General features: G+C 34.8%; 2 protein-coding genes across 2 annotated transcripts; both read left to right on the top strand.

The window, feature by feature from the left end:
* Positions 1–2,685: 2,685 nt before the first annotated feature.
* Positions 2,686–10,278, top strand: LOC106101773 (mucin-5AC-like). Its single transcript, XM_013281109.1, has 7 exons — positions 2,686–2,793; positions 6,728–6,924; positions 7,010–8,770; positions 9,142–9,318; positions 9,396–9,438; positions 9,514–10,166; positions 10,270–10,278. Exons 2-7 carry the CDS (start codon positions 6,730–6,732, stop codon positions 10,276–10,278), a joined length of 2,838 nt encoding a protein of 945 aa, XP_013136563.1. The 5' UTR covers positions 2,686–2,793; positions 6,728–6,729.
* LOC106101939 (serine-rich adhesin for platelets-like) lies at positions 9,959–20,551 on the top strand. The gene is made up of 22 exons (XM_013281326.1): positions 9,959–10,451; positions 10,533–10,575; positions 10,741–11,447; positions 11,527–11,569; positions 11,654–12,348; positions 12,484–12,526; positions 12,603–13,540; positions 13,667–13,709; positions 13,800–14,485; positions 14,736–14,778; positions 14,901–15,532; positions 15,669–15,711; positions 15,796–16,382; positions 16,503–16,545; positions 16,627–17,585; positions 17,744–17,786; positions 17,884–18,587; positions 18,666–18,708; positions 18,825–19,324; positions 19,525–19,567; positions 19,681–19,988; positions 20,317–20,551. The coding sequence occupies exons 1-22, from the start codon at positions 10,311–10,313 to the stop codon at positions 20,362–20,364; spliced, it is 7,335 nt and encodes a 2,444-aa protein (XP_013136780.1). The 5' UTR covers positions 9,959–10,310; the 3' UTR covers positions 20,365–20,551.
* The last annotated feature ends 437 nt before the right edge of the window (positions 20,552–20,988 follow it).

Raw genomic sequence — 20,988 nt, 5'->3', positions numbered from 1 at the left:
TTTAATCTCACTAATATTATAAATGCGAAAGTTTGGATGTATGGATGTTTGTTAGAGTTTGTAGCCTTAACTGCTAAACGGATCTCGATGAAATTTGCCAAAGACGTAGAAGATAGTCTAGGACACATAAGCTACATAATTTTGTTTTACAACCGTCTCGTGTAGGGTTACGTTCTTTAATATTTGTGTGTTTTACTAGCTTTCGCCAGCGATTTTGCGCGGAATTAAAAAAAGTTAGTAGCCGATGTGTTTTTCTAAACTTTCCTCTACATCAGTACCAAATTTCATCCAAATCCGTTCAGCCGTTAAGGTTCCAAACTCCAACAAACATCCAGCCATCCATCTTGATTTTCGAATTTATAATATTAGTATGATTAGATTAACAGGAAACATGTGGTATTCCATTGTCAGTCATTTTCCAAAGGAAATAGTAAGGAAAACATATTTTCTGCTAGCTTTCGCTAGCGACTCCGTCTGTAATTGTATAAAATAAAAGTGTAGCATATGTGTACTTCCAGGCTATCCTCTACATCTATACCAAATTTTATAGAGATCCGTTCAGCCATTTACGCTACAAACAACCATCCATCTTGACTTTCTCATTTATAATATTAGTAAGATGTAAGAGTTAATTCTTCAGTAGTAAACATCTTAAAGATGTTATAAAAGGACATACAAACTAACTCTAATATCAATATTTCGGATTAATGTGGATTAACAACTGAAGTTTAATTCGATAAACATTTTAAATCTGTTTTGTTAATATTGTTTCCATGTGTTGGAAGTTATACGTCAATTGTTTATCTTTGTCATGCAATATTATAAAAATTATTTTTTTGGATAACCTCAAAAACTACGAAATTAGATCTTTTAGTTATAAATAATTGGGTATTTTAACCTGTTTATAGGTTAACAATCGACGCATATACAAAATTCCGATTTCCATGCATCATGGCGGCACAATATTGTCGGGGTCATATACTACGAGTATAATCTACTCATAATTGTTCTGATTGATGAAAATCTATCCAAAAATGTATCGTTGTTCCTTTTTTTCTATTGAGAACGAAAGGGAGAGAATGAGTATATCGGTAGAGTTAGGTTAAGAAAGAGATAGACGGAGTAGGAAGGAAGTGACGACTGAGATAGATGGATTGTTCTGGATGGAAGTCTGCGCTCTTGCATAATGTCGGATAAGGACAGCGAGATGTTGAGAATGAGATAGCATGTGTATAAATGGTTTCACTGTGTAGGAAATTTGTCGGTGCATCGGCTTTTAATGTTGGCATGAAGCAGATAATTTCTTTGTAATCTTGTTGCGTTAATTGTGATTTGATTTTTGAATTACTCGCACTTATATTTTATTGGTTTACAGGACTATTTAAGTTTTATTATTATTTTAGGTTGTAAAGATAAAGTATTTTGATTCATATTTAAATGACGATTATGTAATGTTAACATGAAGGTATATAAATACATCAAGTTCGAAACCCGATCTTATGGATACAAACATGATTGAGGTATTTTCTTTAAATAACACATTAATTAACGAAATTTTAAAACTAAAACATAAAAGTCCGAATTCCTAACTAAATTGGCTTAGTCTCTTTATCAGAATTAATCTATTTTTGCTTTTGATCCAAGTTAAACAGACAACAAAAACTTTTTCATCAAAAAAAATCAGTAATTTTCACTGAAAAGTCTGGAAAAATGATTTATTTGATATTTTCCTTATCTAAGATATCTGTCTAGTTACAATCTGACAATTAAATCGGACACGTACCAATTAATTAATGCAATATTGCCTAATTTTTAGTCCCCTTCCCTTTCCATCCTTTTCTTAAGAGGAAAGGATGGGACGGAAAAACGGATTTGACGGTGAAAGAGACGCGTAGGAAGGGGAAATATCCTCTTTATGTGCGTCTCCTCCGTCAGTTAAGGGTAGGCGACGCATCTGCAATTGCGGATGTTTATGGGCAGCGGTCGCTTTCCATTTCGGTGGATTCAGGTGGCCGCTTGTGTGCCACTTCATATTATAAAAAAAATTGAAACAAAATTAAACAATACTGGCCAGTACGTAGTTTTAAATAATTTAAGTACGTAGTCCATAAAAGTTTTAATAAATCTAACTTAAACCCGATACATAGAGGGGTAGGTGGTAAGAGTGGTAGAGACGACGGACACCCATTTCATTTACACTCTAACACATGCTCGTTGGATTTGAGTGCTCTTAGGCCGGCTACACACGTTCAGTTATAAATGAGAATATTAACTGAAATATAATAATTGCACCCATTGTTTGTAATTCAATTTAAACTTCTAGTATTGCTTGTTTATATTACACGAAATAAGATAGAAAATTTCATATAGAGTTTAATTAATAACTAGCTTTCGCCCGCGACTCCGTCCGCGTGGAATTAATTAAATACGAAGTGAGTAACCTATGTTTCCTTCCAGATAATCCTCTACATCTATACCAAATTGCATTGAAATCCGTTCAGACGTTTAAGCTACAAACTCTAACAAACATCCATCCATCTAAACTTTCGCATCTATAACATTAGTATTAGTGTGATAGTCATATTTTATTTTGAATATCTTTATTAGCTTACATCCAATAAAACAGTCTATATAGATAAAGGGAAAGAACATAGAGTAATTTATTTATTCTATGATAGGATTTTTTTTAATTTTGTTTTATTATCGGCTTCATTTCTACAAAATGAAACTATGTTATGTCTGCGAATAATCAAAATCGGTCATCTCCCTGAAATGCTTAACACGTTGACTGCGGCAAGTAAAATCATAATTCTTTATGTGCTGCGGCGGCAGGCCGAAATGAGCCCCCAATGATATTTCCGCCAGTGAGTGGCAGGTCTTTATAGATCTACCAGCACTAGGATAGAATAAATTGCTATAACTTGATGGAAACATAATGTATACATTTTTAAACGACTTCCCAAAAGAAGGAGGTACTCAATTCAGCTGTATGTTTTTCATGTGTGTTACGGCATAACTCCGCCGCTAGTGGGTCGAGTTTGATAATTCTTTTTTTTATCCGAAAGATAGTACCTGCAGGTGGGTCCCATTTTTTTGGTTGATTTTTATGTAATGCATACACCTGACATAATCGTTTCCCTTTAGCAAGAGGGGCAAAGTTTTCTTCGTCCGCACCAGCTTAAGTACCGCGTCAGGTCGATATCGGCCTGTTACGTAGTGAACGTGTTAAAAAAGTTATGCAAAACCTAATAACGCCTTTAATATAAGCATGATTCATATAAAGCGTTTTTGATACTAAAATAATCTTTAGATCTCAAAGGAATCACGTGCGCACTTTGTTTTTTAAAAATATCACATCTAGATTGTCTATTTAAAGGTCAGTGATCCAGTAATACTTTTGTATTTTATGTCGATTTAATTATCATTTACTAGCTTTTGCATGTGACTCCGCGTAGAATTACAAAAAGTATCCAATGTATTCTTCCGGACTATACTCTAAATCTATGCCTTTCATCGAGGTCTGGGGCCTGGGTGATTTAATTCGTTGGCTACAGGTTAAAGATCTTGCGATGTTTATTGTTAAACTGCTTTCGTCGGCGAATCCGTCCGCGGGAAATTAAAAAAACTAAAGCGAGTAGCCTATGTGTTCTTCCAGACTCTCCCCTACATTACACCAAATTTCATCGAAATCCGTTCAGTAGTTTAGGCTACAAACAAAAACATCCGTCCATTTTACCTTCGACATTTATAAAATTGCTAGCTTCCGACCGCGACTCCGTCTGTGTGGAACAAAAAAAACAAAAGCGAGTAGCCTATGTGTCCTTCCAGATTATCCTCTACTTCTCTAGCAAATTTCATCGAAATCCGTTCAGCCGTTTAGGCTACAAACTCTCACAAACATCCAGCCATCTAAACTTTCGCATTTATAATATTAAGTATTTGTATTAGTATGATGTTTTCAAAAATCGAAGGTAATTTTCTATTAGTGTAATAACGTCAATGAAGGCGACTGTACTTTAATATGATAGCATTTCGGAAATAATTAAAAGTTTAAGCCTAGGTATAATTTCTTTTCTTGTCTATGAATTTGAAGGGCGCCGACATTGATTTGTCTATGATAATGAAAGATAAAGATTTCTATTACATATACTTGAATTTATTAATGTAAAATAAGTGTAGTGAACGATATCACATGATAGGAAAATTATAGCCAACTAGCTGTTCCCGTGCGACTTCATCCGCGTAAAATTATGAATATTTTATTATATTGTTTACATGTGTCCAATTATCAATTACAAATGTCCAAATTACATGACATGATGACAAACCATGGCAACCTTGCTTTCTTGATGTTGGCAGCAATTTATGGTCTCTCTCCCACATTAGGGTTTTTATCCAAAATATTTACCCCCTAAGTTTAATGGCGTGAAAACATATAGCCTAAACCGTGAAGTAAGTGTGGGGCTTTTTATAAAGAAAAAGAATTATTTAAAAATGTGCTGTAATTGCGGACATCTTAGGCAACAAAGAAGTGTGTGTTTACGCTTTATTATAATAGTATAGATAAAATAACTATTCTATAAGATTAAATTATATTGAATCGCTTTGATTTAATTGTCTATAATATTATCTACGTAATCTAATATCTGTAAACTTTTCAATTTGGATAAAAGACTTTTAAATCGGCATTTTACTGATATATTTCCAATGAAAAATATATGAGTCATTTCTTAGTTATGCAAAGCTAGTTGTCGTGTCCGCGTGGAATAAAAAAAAACTCCAATTACTAGGTTGCCTGGGTTGTCTGTAAGATATTGCTTATAACAATAAGGCTGCCCTTGCACGTATTTTGTTTTTATTATAATAGTTTAAACATCTGTAGTTATTATTAGGATTTAATTTTGTGCATAAATTTTTAAATAAATAGAGTAAATAAATACTAACCTATGTGTTTATCCAGACTATGTTCTATATGCCAAATCAGGGATACTATATTAGGTTCTTTAAGCCCTCTTGGAGTTACGTAGAAACAAATGAATACATTTAACTTTCGAATATTTTAATTTTTTTTTCATTCAATAAAATAACCTATGTATATTGATAAATTACCTTTCTAATGGTGAAAGAATTAAAATAGGACCAGTTTTGAGAGGAAAGATTTGTATTTTTGTATGTATTCGATTCACGTAAAAACTACTGAATCGATTTCAAAAATTCTTTCAATATCAGAAAGGTTATTTATCTGTGAGTAACATAGGTTATGGTTTTATTATTTTTTTAATTTCTCGCCGGCCAAGTAGCAACAGCCAGTTTTATTACAAAATACAAATCTTTGATCTATATATTTTAGTATAGGTTGATGTTTGAAAGTAAAATCTGAAGTTAAAACGACGTCAGCTTAAACTATTATAACTGTTACTTGATTTATACAAAACAAATAAATAAAAGAAACACGTTAAAATACATAAAACTCGCAAATTCGCGGTCAAACTTCGCAATAAAATCGCAAAGGCCACGACAACCAAGTTATCGGTCGATAAAAAACAAATTAGAAGATAACCCAACGTACTCTATCAATAGAACACGAAACTCTTTGTCTTTTCACTTGATTTACGAGATCTTTCAATGGCAGTTATTGTTAGAGCCAGCACACTTGACTAAATTATCGCACAACTATGGGATTGTCGATTGTTTCGCAATTCAAATTGCACAACTAAAAATCGAGTTGTGTGAAGGTGAACCTCCAAATAAACTCATAGGAATCAAAGCGGGAGTAAACAATACGATAGATTAGTCTAAGGTGAGCGCGCTGTTAACCTCTAAAAACGTGCAAATATCAGTAAAAATATTTACGGATCTACGCTTGATTTCCTCTGAATCCATACGCCTTTTAATTGTGACTTTTATAACAGAAAATATTATTTATGGCGCCAATTTTATCTCAAGATATTTTTGTTTGCTAACCGTTTGTTATCTGTGTCACAGATTTCTTAGAAATGACGCAATCGAATACAGATAACTAATGAATATGTTTTACACATTTTTTACTGGTTTACTACAAGATAAGATTTTTATCCTCCCATCTACATCCCGTGCCTGAAACGTAGATTAGAGAATGAATGTAACGATACGATATCTAAAATCTTTTACGCCTGTAAATGACATTAACAGAGAAAATGACTAACCTCAAAAAGTCTAAGGAGATACGTTAACTATTTCTAATTATAAATAGTTATTTATTTTGTAATGGGATTATACACGTAATAAAAATTTAAATATGAACTAAAGTACGGATTAAGGAAACCCCATCAATGCCAATTAGATTATTTTTATCTGTAGATTTTGCAAGCCGTGATAACTGTGGTGAGGTCTGTATGAAGTACGTTGGTGTAAATCGAAGCTAGGAATTCTATCATACTAATATTATAACTGCGAAAGTTTAGATATATGGATGGATGTTTGTTTGTTATGATTTGTAGCCAAAACGGCTTAACGGAATTGAATGAAATTTGGTACAGATGGATAGTCTGGAAGAACACATATGCTACTTACTTTTGTTTTTTTCTTATTCCACGCGGACGGAGTCGCGGGCGAAAGCTAGTAAATAAACGTAACAAAGATTAGCAATATAAATAATTATGTAGATTTATTTCAGAAACTGTAATGAAAACTTTACGAGCGAAGTTAAAATTAACTAACTATAACCATATTTATATAATTTTTACAGATATGTACAGTGCGCTTCTACTACTATTTGTTGTGACGTGTTCAGCGCAATATCTTCCCAACGGCTGCCCTGCAGACTTCAGCGTACATCGACTGCTGCCTCACGAGACCGAATGCGACAAGTTCTACCAATGCAGCAATGGACACAAAATACTCATGCAGTGCGGTCCTGGCACGTTATTTGATGAAGAACTACAGGTAATTACACTGAGACTTTTTAATAAAGTTTTAACATAAAACATACGAAATATTTAAACTTCTGAATAACTATTTATCGTTCTAGGTTTGCAATTGGCCTTCACAAGTGAACTGCAATAGAGTCACTCAAACAGAAGCAACGGAATCCAACGACGAAACAACTACAAGAGTACCAACAGATGCACCAGTTTTTACGACTGAAGGTTACACCACTGAATCTCCGCTAACTACTACTCAAGAATATGAAACGACTACACACTCAGATGGTACAGAAACAGCAAGCTCAGATAGCAATACGTTCCCACCGATAACAACTACAGATCCTACTGTGTCAACAACTGAGAGACAAACAACAGTTTCATCTGAAAACCCAACACAACAATATGATACCACTCCTCAAACAGATGCTACAAAGACAACGGATAATTCAGACAGTTCTACATTCCCTCCGGCAACGTTTACAGACCCAACTGTTGGTTCAACAGCAGCAACGCAAGATACAACAGTATCTCCAGAAACTCCAACTCAACAATATGATAGGACAACAAGATCAGATGATAATGAAACTGCATCTACACCACTGACTACTGTAAGTTCCACGACAACAGAAAGTGACACCACAATATCAGCTGAAACTTCAACTAAAGAAGATGAAACAACTCCACTACCAGATGTGAAAGAAACTACAGAGACATCCTCATTTATAACAACTACGGAACGGTCTTCTACTGCCTCTTCATCAACAACTACCACAACAATTCCAACTGAAACTACTCTAGAGTACGAGACTACTCGGCAATCAGATATTACTACAGATAGTTCAAACGGAAATACAACACCTGCAACAACAACTTCAACGGACCGTTACCCGACTGCTGGTTCAACAACTGAAGGATACCCCACGATATCTTCTGAAACCACTCAAGAGTATGACACTACGCCTCAGCCAGATAATAATGAAACTACAGATAATCCAAATGACAATACAACTCCTTCAACAACAACTTCAACTGACCGTTACCCAACCTCAGGTTCAACAACAACTGAAGTTTACACCACGATATATTCAGAGACCCCAACTCAAGAAGACGAAACTACGACATGGTCTGAAACTGAAACTACATATAGTTCAGATAATACACCTATAATAACAACCACTGGAGGAAATCCAACTGTTGACTCTTCAACGACGCAAGGCTTCACTACGACCTCCTCTGAAAACCCTACAGAAGGTTTTGAAACTACCTCATGGCCAGATGCCACAAAAACCACAGATGGTACAGGCAGCAATACATTTCCATCGACAACATCTACAGACCGATATCCTAGTGTTGGTTCTACAACAACTGAAGCCTTCAGCACAATATCTTTTGATACTCCTACGGTGGATTTCAAAACGACTACAGAAGGAGATGTCATCGAAACGACAGCAACTTCTAATACGTTTCCAACAGTAACTACAACTGAAATATTCACTGAGGAGTCTATAACAACTGGAGTTTATACTACATCTTCTGGAACTCCGACAGAAGAACATAAAACAAATCCACAAACTCCAACAACAGAAGAATCAGTTAATACTGATGGTACAACTATCAAGCCCACCACTGATGGCTTTTTCAGTACTACTTCAAGTACAGTTCAAGATGCGACAACTGCATCAAATATCCCTGATGATGATCAAACTACAGCGGACACAGAAGCTCCTATATTTAGCACAACAGAACAGGTACAGACTACAATAAGCTATCCAACAGTACCTTCGGAGTCAAACACAATACCTATTACAACAGATAGCGACGAAATCAATTCATCAACTAAAGAAGAGACTACAATATCGTCCGATGTAAGTACAGTTAATGATATAACAATAAGTGACGCAACTATGAAAACCAAAACCAACATACACTCGGATGAATACTCAACGTCCAGCATCTTTCATCTTGCCACAACACATACAGTTACAGAAAAATACAACGGCTTGCAGATATCGAACATAAGTTCATGTCTGGTTGGATTTGACCGCATAGATTACAATTATACTCATTGCAGTCGTCGTTTGAAAATTCTTTTACCACTGTCAAACAATATCTATAGTTTTAACACGAACTCAGTTAAAAATTTATACTCACATTCCCTTTCATTTATCTCAAATTCAAAATGTCTTTTTTCATTGAAAAACATTACGTTCAAGTATTGAAAGATATTCGTTTTTAGGTGACGACTAATAAAGTGGAGATTACTACAGGTAATCCGTCTGTAGAGCTTTGTCCTCCAGGGACTTTCGAAAATATTCCACATCCAGAACTATGTAATTCATTCTACATGTGTGCCGGCGGTATACCTATACAATTGTTCTGCAGTGATGGATTTGAATTTGATCCGGTTACAAGAGTGAGTAAAAGTGAATCTAATTTATTACAATTTATTTGTGTTATTAAAATAAAAAAGAATCTAAACGTATGTTTCAGCAATGTGTAGTCATATCAGACACTGGCTGTACTGCACTACAAGGTAAATAAAACTCATTTAAACTTACAGACTAATTCATTCTGTAACTAATATTATTGTAATAATTTCAAATTTCAGGCACATCTACAACAACCGAAGCTATTTCGACAACCATAAAAAACGATGGGACAACCAGAGATTTCGAAACTACCGTTGATATTGAAACGACAACAAAGTCTGATGACACGACTGAATATCAACCGTCAACTACAACAGAAAAATCAACGACAACTGTTAAAGAAATAACCACAGAGACAACTCGGGCATCAGAACAAACAACAACTGAATTTTCTACATCAGATTACACGACTCCAAATGATAAACTAACAACAACATTTAACCCTACGCAAACAGAAGCAATAAGTACGATAGACTTCCAAACTTCATCTACGGATCACGAAACAACCACAGAAAATGATTCAACAACAAGGCAAAGTGACTCAACAACAATAAACCATGAAACTACAATTGATATTGAAACGACAACAAAATCTGACGATACGACTGAATATCAACCGTCAACTACAACAGAAAAATCAACGACAACTGTTAAAGAAATCACCACAGAGACAACTCGGACATCAGAACAAACAACAACTGAATTTTCTGCATCAGATTACACGACTCCAAATGATAAACTAACAACAACTTTTAACCCTACGCAAACAGAAGAATTAAGTACTATAGAGTTCCAAACTTCAACTAAGGATCCCGAAACAACCACAGAAAATGTTTCAACAACAACAAGGCCAAGTGACTCAACAACAATAAACCATGAAACAACAATTGAGACAACCGATGATTTGACAACTGTATTTTATGATACTACAACAGGATTTGTAGATGTAACAACAGATGATCCTAATAAATCTACAATGCTACCAGGTATATGCCCTGAAGGTTTCTTTGGGAATATACCACATCCAGAACTATGCAATTCTTTCTACATGTGTACCGGTGGTATTGCTATAAAATTGTTTTGCAGCAATGGTTTTGAATTCGATGAAAAACTTGCAGTAAGTATATTAAATGTCTTAAATATAAACATTATTTAAAAATAAATTAACATTAAATTATAATTAAAACTTTGTTTTCAGCATTGTGTCCCAATAAGTGAAAATGGATGTACTGCTTCAAAGGGTAAGAAAGATAAAAATAGATCTTGATTTTATTTGTATTTAGGCAACATTTTTAACAAACAAAACGGGCGAATAAGATACTTTAAAATGCAGAAACACTAATCATAAAGGAATCATATTTTAGTTAAAAAGGAATATTTAATTTTAAACGAGATGAACTTTACAGGACAACAGACAACAGAGTCTTACACTGAAGATTATACGAACACGTTGGCTACTAGTGAAAATACCCTTTCAACTAATTATGATATCTTAACTACTCCCTCGGATATCGACACAGAGATATCTTCTTCTACTGTTTCTAATGAACCAACCAGTACAATCGATGAGGAAAGTACAACTGACGCACTCCAAACGTCCACGGAAGAAACAACAAAATTGACAGAACTTCCAATAGTATCAACTTCAGAGAATACATTTGAAACAACAGGCACATTCAAAACAACCGAAGACTTCACTCAATATACGGAATCAGAAACAACTTTAAAAATAGATTCAACAATACAAGATACTACATCTATAAAATCTACAGTTTCCGAAGAATCAATATCCACTCAGAATACTGATAAACCATCAACTGATTTCAATGATTTCACGACTACGAAAATCCCCGTAGAATTCAGTACTACTCCAGATTTATTAGATGTAACAACAATACCAGCAAGTGTAAAAACAGATGGTACTTCAACAATTTCGTCAACAGATATTACAAACGACTACGAAGTAACAACTGAACAAAATGCGCTGTGTCCCGACGGATTTTTTGGCAATATTCCACATCCTGTGTATTGCAACTCCTTCTATTTATGTACAGGAGGTATCGCTGTGCAACTATTTTGTCGTGATGGGTATGAATACAACGAAATCATAGCTGTAAGTATTTGATTATGTTTAGACTATCCATGTTCCTGTTGAAAATCTAATTGATCAAAAACTATTTCTTCTATTTCAGAACTGTGTTCCAATTTCTGAAAATGGATGCACCGCTTCAAGAGGTTTGTAGTAAATAATTTAAACTGCACTTATTTGTAAGGAAGTAATTCGTTACAAATAAGTTTAATCGCAATCTTTAATTTTAGGTACTACTACAAGTTTACATACGGAATCTACCCAGTATACAATATCTGATGAAACGAAAGTAACAGAAAATGCACAATCTACAGAGACAACATATGAAACTACGAGTGAAATCATTGAAACAACATCAAACGAACAAGCTACAAAATCTACAAGCATTGTTACTGATTCGGAACAAAATGAATTAACAACGAAAGATTTTGGAACAACTATGAGTGAAGTAAAAGATACCACAGAATATAAAAAAACAACATCAAATGAAATAACATCAACAGTAGAGTCGATTACTGAAACTACTCTGTTAACGAACGAACCGCAAACTACTTCTGAAAGATATACAACGGAAACAGAAATTACAACGATCCAAGATACACAAACAACCATAGATAATGGTCAATCTACAACAATGAATTCGGAAGTAACAACTGAATCTGCAACAACTAAACCGACCACTGTAGATACAAGCACACTATCAACTTCGGAGTTTGTAACAGATATAACTCAGTCGTCAGTTACGGATCCGACAGAGGTCACAACAGTCACCACATCTACAACACAAACGCCTAGTGTTTGTCCACCGGGTGTATTTGGAAATGTGCCACATCCTACTCTATGTGATTCATTTTATTTATGTACAGGCGGTATCCCTATACAATTATTCTGTAGTAGTGGATTTGAATTTAGTCCTGAAATAGGTGTAAGTATGAGCCAGTTAATGTTTTTTTTTAATACGGGTCAATACTAAACCTTAAGTAATCTTTGATTAAGAGAAGGTCTTACTAATTCTTAACCTTAATTTAATAAATCATATAATGTGTCTCTTATTTTTCAGTCATGCGTACCTATTTCTGAAAACGGGTGCACAGCATTAAGAGGTAAAACCTTTTAATTTTTCGTAATTTCAGTTTGACCTTACATCATATAGAAATTAATTAAATCACTATATTACAGGAACAACAACGACTGAAATTAATACGGAATATGAATCTACTACATCGAATTCAAACCAAGATGTAACACAAACATCTCAGTATAGTGAGACAACTTCAGAAAGAGATGAAACTGAATACACATCTAAGACAACTGACATCACTAACGGTGATAAAGATAGTACCAATCCGGTTACAAAAGACCCGCACACTACTTACAAAACAACTGAGGATCAAACTACTACTGACAAATATTTAACAACGCAAGATAATTCTGATAGTGACTCGACTGATGACTTAACAAGTTCGTCTACATCTTCTACTACTGATGGAATGACAACTGAAAGTGACTCAGGACAGACTGAGCAACACATATCTACTGTAGGATTAGACACAACAGTGAGCCCTGATTCAACAACATCTGAAACTGTCACTGAGTCAACTGGTTCATCAATTTCACCTACTGAACTGTCTACTTCTGATTCAACACTTGACAGTTCATCGTCAAGTACAGTTAATGCACAAACGACAACAAATAATGATGTAACTCCTAATGAAGAAACGACATTCCAAACAGAAACTACAAGTGAAAACGAATCAACAATTAACCCCACACAGACTATAGATTATAGTGACACGTCAACAGAAACTACAAAATACGCGGAAGTAACAACAGAAAAGACTACAATTGAAGAAGAGGAAACGACAACAATCTTGTCACAAACTACAGATGAAAGTCAAATGTCTAGTGAAACAGGACTGTACACAACTCCAACAACTAGTATCAGCTCTACAACAAACCAGAATACTGAAACTACAACAGCGGCTCCAATCTGTCCACCGGGAGTGTTCGGGAATGTTCCCCATCCTACTATATGCGATTCATTTTACTTCTGCACAGGAGGAGTCCCAATACAACTATTCTGTAGTTATGGATTCGAATTCGATCCTGACTTTGGGGTGAGTATTTTATACTAATACGTATGAGAAGTAACATAGATTACTACTCCCATTGCCTTCAATCCCACTAATACATATTATTTTCATTGTTAAGTTCACTTTATTCAATCTTTTTTTTAATTTCAGCACTGTGTTCCGGTTTCTGATAGTGGGTGTACAGCAATGAGAGGTACTGTTGATGTCTTTTAATTTTCTGTCCTTAATAATGCCGACAAAAGCTACAACTAAAGTTGTTAACTGTGCAAAATTGAATTCACAGGTACGACAACTAATCTTAATGACCACTCGACAACTATCAATGACGAATATACTCAATCCACAACGCAAATTAGTTCAAGTAGCCCTGAAGGGATTGCAAGTACTACATCCAATACTGAATTTACGAGTGAAGCGTATGAATCGAAACCTACTACTGAACAAAGCATTACTTCAGAAGGAGGTACATCAGTGAATACTGATTCGACAGTATCTAATATTGTGACAACTGATATCTTGCAATCAAGTACAATCAGTTTACAAACAACAAATAACGAAGTAACTCCTAATGAAGAAACGACATTCCAAACAGAGACTACAAGAGATGATTCAACAACAAAACTCTCTACTACAGACGACTCTGAGTCATCAGCAGAGACTACCAAACACTCAGAAGCACCAACAGAAGAGACTACAATTGTAGAAGAGGAATCAACGACAAACTTCTCACAATCTACAGATGATAATCAAATATCTAGTGAAACAGGACTGTATACGACTCCAACAACTAGTATCGGCTCTACAACAGTCCAGAATACTGAAACTACAACAGCAGCTCCAATCTGTCCACCGGGAGTGTTCGGAAACGTTCCTCATCCAACTCTCTGTAATTCATTTTACTTCTGCACAGGAGGAGTTCCTATACAACTATTCTGTAGCAATGGATTTGAATTCGACCCTGAGTTGGGAGTGAGTTTTCATTTCGTATTTTATACCTAAGACTAGCTTTAGCCCGCGACTTTATTAACGCGAAATTTTAATATATAGTCTGTTACTCAGCGATAATGTAGCTTTCTAATGGTAAAACAAATTTGAAATCGACTCAGTAGTTGTTGAGTTTTTCCAATACATACGAAAATACAAATCTTTTCTCTTTAAACTACTAGTATAGATTTTAAACATAGTTTTGTAACTCAATTATTTTTTTTTTACATTACAGCACTGCGTTCCACTTTCCGATAGTGGGTGCACAGCAATGAGAGGTATAGTTGATATCTTTTGATATTTTATTTTAAAAGAAACTTTTCGTTTGTACACTGTAAATGTTGTTTCATTCAATGAAATTTTATTTACAGGTTATTTTATTTTATTTTATTATTCACAGGTACGACAACTAATTTTAATGACCAATCAACAACTATTAATGTAGATTCTACTCAATCTACAACAGAAACTAGTTCTGTCAACACTGAGGGAATTTTGAGTACATCAAGCATTGAATTAACAACTAAAAATGAAGAACCAACTACTGAACAAAGTAGTAATTCAGAAGACGCAGTAATTACAGATTCGACAATATCTGATTTTGTTACCGAACCATCTTTAACAACTTCTACAGCGTCTTCCAATTCTGATTTTGTGACAACTGACAGCTTGCAAACCAGTACGATCATTTTGGAAACAACAAATACCGATTTAACTCCAAATGAAGAGACGACAATTCAAACACAGACTACAACTGAAGATAAGTCGACAAACCAGATTACAGACGACAGTGGAATATCAACAGAGGCAACAAAACCCACAGATACATCTACAACATTTACAACAGATGGAATATATTCTACAACAATTGCTGGAAGTACGGAAACTACATCGGAGGCTCCAATCTGTCCTCCAGGAGTGTTCGGAAATATACCGCATCCAACACTTTGTGATTCATTTTATTTATGCGCGGGCGGAGTTCCGATTCAACTGTTTTGTAGCTATGGATTCGAATTCGACGCTGCCGTTGGTGTGAGTATTTTAAACTGAAGTTTCCAAGTCTTTGTTGATTTTTGAAAATGTATACTCTCATCACAGTTTTTAATCTGTTATACTCAAATGATTTTAATATGAATCCATAATTAATGATTTACTTTTTATATTTCAGCACTGTGTACCAGTTACTGACAGTGGTTGTACAGCAAAGAGAGGTAATTGTTATTTTTATAGTGATAAAAAAAGTGTGATTTGTAATGATTAAATGGTTTTTAATTATTATCAATATCGTTTTTTAGCTACAACAACTAGTATTAATGGCGAGTCGACAACCGTAAACGAAGATTACACAAAGTTTACAACTGTAAATGACGATGCGATGTCTACTACATTAAGTTCTGGAATAACAACCGTATCAGATGACTTAGCACAAACTACTCAGCAAAATGTTACCACTTCAGATAGCGAGACATCAGTAGACTCTGATTACACAATATCTGAAGTAACTACTATTAAAGACACAACGGATGTATTATCATCAACTACACTACAACCAACTACATCTAGTGAAGTCTCAACAACAGATAATTCACTCAATACAGAAGACAAAACAACATCTACAGATAACACACAATCTGTAGATACAACTACAGATGTATCTTCAACTTCTGATGATAAATTCAGCTCTGAAGGGCAAACTATTACCTCCGAAGAGGTTCGAACTACAATAAGGATAACTGAAACAACACCGGCTCCAATCTGTCCACCGGGAGTGTTCGGGAATATTCCGCATCCGACTCTCTGTCATTCATTTTACTTCTGCACAGGAGGAATTCCTATACAACTATTTTGTAGTAACGGATTTGAATTCGATCCTACCTTTGCTGTAAGTATTTAAAATATCGTGCCTTTTGATATTGGTGTTTATGTTTTCTGATCATGACTACTCCAATTTTTTAATTTCATTTTTGAATTCTTATTTATTTAATATTCGATCTTATTTCAGCAATGCGTAGTAATTTCTGATAGTGGCTGCACAGCAATGAGAGGTAATAATTTAATTGATAAATAGTTACAAGTTTACTATAAAAAGAAATCATAATTTTAATGTAATACAATTTATTTTTCAGGTTTGACAACGACTAGTTCTTATGACGAATTGACGACCATAGATAATGAATATAGTGTATCTACTATTGAAACTAGTGCGACAAACGCAGAGGCAACACCGAGCCCCGGTTTCACCTCCGAAGTCGATATCGATCAAACGACTAAGCAAGGTTCGGAAGGAGAAACAATAGTTAATGATGCCACAACATCAGAAATTGTCACGAAACCATCAGGTTCACTAACATCTACGGCATCCTCGTCTAATGATGTAACGATAGATGATAGTTTACAATCAACTACAGTTATTTTACAAACGACTACAAATAACGATGTATCTGAAGATACAACGTTACAACCAAAGACTACAAACAGAGAAGAAGAATCAACAACAATTGTCACACAAACACGGGATGATGGTGGATCAACAGAAACTCCTAATGGTATATCTACAACTGAAACTTCACAATCAACTACAGTAAATTTACAAACAACAACAAATGACGAAATAACTCCTAATGAAACTACATTCCAAACAGAGACGAGTAGAGAAGTATCAACAACGATCGACACACAGACAACAGGCGATGGTGATACATCAGCAGAGACTGATGATAGCTCACAACCGAGTACAGTTAATTTACCAACGACAACAATCAGTGATACCCCTAATGAAACAACATTCCAAACAAAGACTACAGGTGAAGTTAATGAGTTAACGACTAACTCCCAGACTACCGACGATAGTGAAACGTCAGAGACAACAAAATTTACAGATACAGATGTGCACACAACTCCTACAAACGAAATCAGCTCTACGGTTAGGAGTACTGAAACCACATCTGAGGCTCCAATCTGTCCTCCGGGAGTGTTTGGGAATATTCCCCATCCAACTCTATGTGATTCATTTTACTTATGCGCGGGCGGAGTTCCAATACAACTGTTCTGTAGTAATGGATTCGAATTTGATCCTGGATTTGCAGTAAGTATGAAACAAAGAGATATGCATAATATGGAAGGCTAGCTAACAACGTCTTGCTACTACAGTACTACAACGAATATTTAAAACATTTTCGAGTGCACATGGAGTTACACAAAAATTGTGTGTGTTGTTTTAACAGAATTATTTTTTTATTCCAGCATTGCGTTCCGATTTCCGACAGTGGCTGCACAGCATCAAGAGGTAATTTTTACAACGCATTTACTTTATCTAGATTTTTTTGAGATATAAAGTGTTAACATTTGCAAACTTTTCTGTAACGCAATATTATATTTTCCAGGTTCCACCACAACTTTTAAGTACGATTCGACTACTGCCGAAGAAGTGTCTAAACCCGATGCGAGTTCAACAACTGATATAGTTGATTTAGATCAAACTACCAAGCTACTAAATACAAATCCAGAAGACATCATCATACAAACAGATACTACGAATTTTGAGACATCAGCGACTTCTGATTATACGAATTCAGAAAGTAGTTCAGAAGACATCCAAAAATCAACTGAGAATCTACTAACCACGATCGTTAATTCTCAAACTGATGCAATAGACACAACAAAACAATCTGAATCAACAAATTCCCCAACGACACCTCACAATGTTGGAACAGTTGATATCACAGCTATTGAAGAAACAACATTAAACGTCTTGTCTACATCTCAAGCTGTGACTACTAGTGAAGACGAATCTACAACAGACAATTCTCCGACCTCAGAAAATAGTCAAACGGATTCTCAAGTCACAGACACGTCTTCAGAAACTGAATATTCTACTAATGGATTAACCTCAGAAGATCTAAACGCTACTGAAGAGGTTCATACAACAGTAGGTGTAGAAACAACAACACAAGCTGTTATCTGTCCACCAGGTGCGTTCGGGAATGTTCCGCACCCAACTCAATGCGATGCTTTCTACTTGTGTACAGGCGGTCTTCCTATAAAATTGTATTGTAGTAACGGATTCGAATTTGATGTTGCTGTCGGTGTAAGTTTATGCAAATTATCATTTATGCATTTTGTATTAAATTCTGGTGTTTTTTACTGATTTTGTAATTTATTACAGAATTGTGTCCCGATATCTGATAGCGGATGCACTGCAATGAAAGGTAATTGAAAATTAATAATTTAATTGAAAATTGTTGTCAATAAAACAACAACAATTAATATTTCATCAAATTTATTGAAAATGTACACAAAATAAACAACTATTGCTTCCTTTCAGGGTCATCTACAACCAGTTCAACGAGTGTTTCTTCTGAGCAAGATTTAACAACAAACCGAGAAGAAACATCTACTAATAAAGACGTTACAACAGAAGCAACAGAATTATTTACAGAAACAACATTAACTAGTTTTATAATTTCCGAACAAACTACAATTAAAATTCCAACGACTGAAGATGATAAAACCACAAAAGAAATAAATCCTTCAACAAAAGAAGTAACGGAATTAGATACTACAATAGTTAATACAACCCCTGCTAATTCTGAAGAAAATTCTTCAGAACAAACGTCCAGTGATTCAGAAATCGATAGAATAACAACTGAAAATAGCGAAACAACACAAAGGATAGATGCAACAACTGTTGCGCCAATTTGTCCTCCGGGTAAATTTGGAAATGCACCACATCCAGAACAATGTGATTCATTCTACATGTGCGCTGGCGGGATTGCAATCCAACTCTACTGTAGTACAGGATTTGAATTCGACAAACATGTGGAGGTAAGAGTACCTAATAACCATGTTAGTGGTGAGGGCGATATTTCACTAATGTGGGCGATACTACATGACTATGAGTGTAAACCCTAGAATACTTCAGCTAATCTAGTACCGACCCGGCCACCTCTTTAATTAATATGACTCTGTTTTATAATTTTTTTAGCACAGTTTGGTTGTGATTAATTCTGAATTGTTTTTTGCAGCAATGTGTGCCAATATCAGATAACGGTTGTACGGCTCTAAAAGGTTTGTTTAATTATTGATTACCGCTATCGCTTTATATATCTTCATTAGTCTTTTATTAGGTAATTTTATGAAATCATTCTAATATTTTCATCAGCATAATTATAATTTTGCAGCGGGAACTACACCCGTGTCCGAGGATAAATCAGAAAAATATCCAACAACTATACAAGATACAACATCTAGCGGATTCGAAACAACAAAACCAAAACTAACTACGAAAGACATAGATGAAAGTCTAGATATATCTACAACTGGGAGTACTGTAAAATTAGAAACGACGACAGAAGCGGTGATATGTCCGCCAGGTTACTTCGGCAATGTACCGCATCCGACGCAATGCAATTCATTCTACATGTGTACTGGAGGTTTCCCATTACATCTGTATTGTAGTGCCGGCTTCGAATTTGATCCCAATGCTTCAGTAAGTACCTTTGAGATTTTAAAATCATCTTTTGATCCAAATGACTAAGGATAATCTTATCATTAATTCCATTTGGGACCACTCGTAACGCCATTTTGACAGCGCCGAATTAAAAAAGTAGCCTATAATATGCTTGTCTAAGTCAGCTATCCTTCTGTGAAAATCCCTTCGAAATCGGCAGACGAAACATTTTTGAATGCGATTTTCGTTATTTTCAACGCAATTCATCATCTTTCTTTTGATATTAGAAACAGACACTCCAATTTTTTTATGTATAGATAGATAGATTGAAGTTAATGTATTTTTTAAATTCACTGTCTTTTTTCAGCAATGTGTCGCAATATCTGACTACGGATGTACAGCAAAGGGACAATAAAATACATATGTATGAAAAGTGGACAACAGTATTAAAACAAAGGCTGTGTTTTATTTATTTTATTATATCCGCCTGCTTTATATTTTATACAATGAGGCTAAAAGCCTTCTGGACACGGGAAAAGTGACGAAATGCAAGTAGAATTGTAAACGCATTGGGAGTCGCTAAACAATAAAGACCGTACCGAATATAAGTTTGTTTTATTTTTAGTGTTATAAGAAACGATACAATCCATCAGTTTATGTAAAGAATAATGGATAAGGTTAAAATCTTACTAATATTATAAATGCGAAAGTTTAGATGGATGGATGGATGTTTGTTATAGTTGGTAAACGGTATAGATGTAGAGGAGAGTCTAGAAGAACACATAGTACATAGACTACTCATTCTGTTGTTATTGATTACACGCGGTCAGAGTCAACGGCGAAAATTAGTGGTAAAGTTAGTAATTGTATATCTATTGCAAGAAAACTATAAAGTTGCATTCAAATAATATTCAATGGAATTTAATACAAAAAAATCGATCTAAATATTTAAAAGTAACTTTTCAATGAATTGAAAAATGCAATAATATCGTTGCACAAAATCCATGACAATTAATGGATCACATCCTCTTTAATTATA

This window comes from Papilio polytes, unplaced genomic scaffold (genome assembly GCF_000836215.1).
Source record: "Papilio polytes unplaced genomic scaffold, Ppol_1.0 DF823935.1, whole genome shotgun sequence".
Taxonomy (NCBI): Eukaryota; Metazoa; Arthropoda; class Insecta; order Lepidoptera; family Papilionidae; genus Papilio; species Papilio polytes.
Note: the sequence above shows the minus strand (reverse complement) of the source record. Positions and strands in the feature narration are given on the sequence as shown.

What these genes read in the sequence shown, in the direction of transcription:
- LOC106101773 (XM_013281109.1), top strand. Translation starts at nt 6,730, where the DNA reads ATGTACAGTGCGCTTCTACTACTATTTGTTGTGACGTGTTCAGCGCAA. An exon ending in TATTTGATGAAGAACTACAG is followed by an intron (nt 6,925 to 7,009) that starts GTAATTACACTG and finishes TTATCGTTCTAG; the next exon opens with GTTTGCAATTGGCCTTCACA. An exon ending in AGACTACAATATCGTCCGAT is followed by an intron (nt 8,771 to 9,141) that starts GTAAGTACAGTT and finishes ATTCGTTTTTAG; the next exon opens with GTGACGACTAATAAAGTGGA.
- LOC106101939 (XM_013281326.1), top strand. Translation starts at nt 10,311, where the DNA reads ATGCTACCAGGTATATGCCCTGAAGGTTTCTTTGGGAATATACCACAT. An exon ending in AATACAACGAAATCATAGCT is followed by an intron (nt 11,448 to 11,526) that starts GTAAGTATTTGA and finishes CTTCTATTTCAG; the next exon opens with AACTGTGTTCCAATTTCTGA. An exon ending in AATTCGATCCTACCTTTGCT is followed by an intron (nt 16,383 to 16,502) that starts GTAAGTATTTAA and finishes ATCTTATTTCAG; the next exon opens with CAATGCGTAGTAATTTCTGA.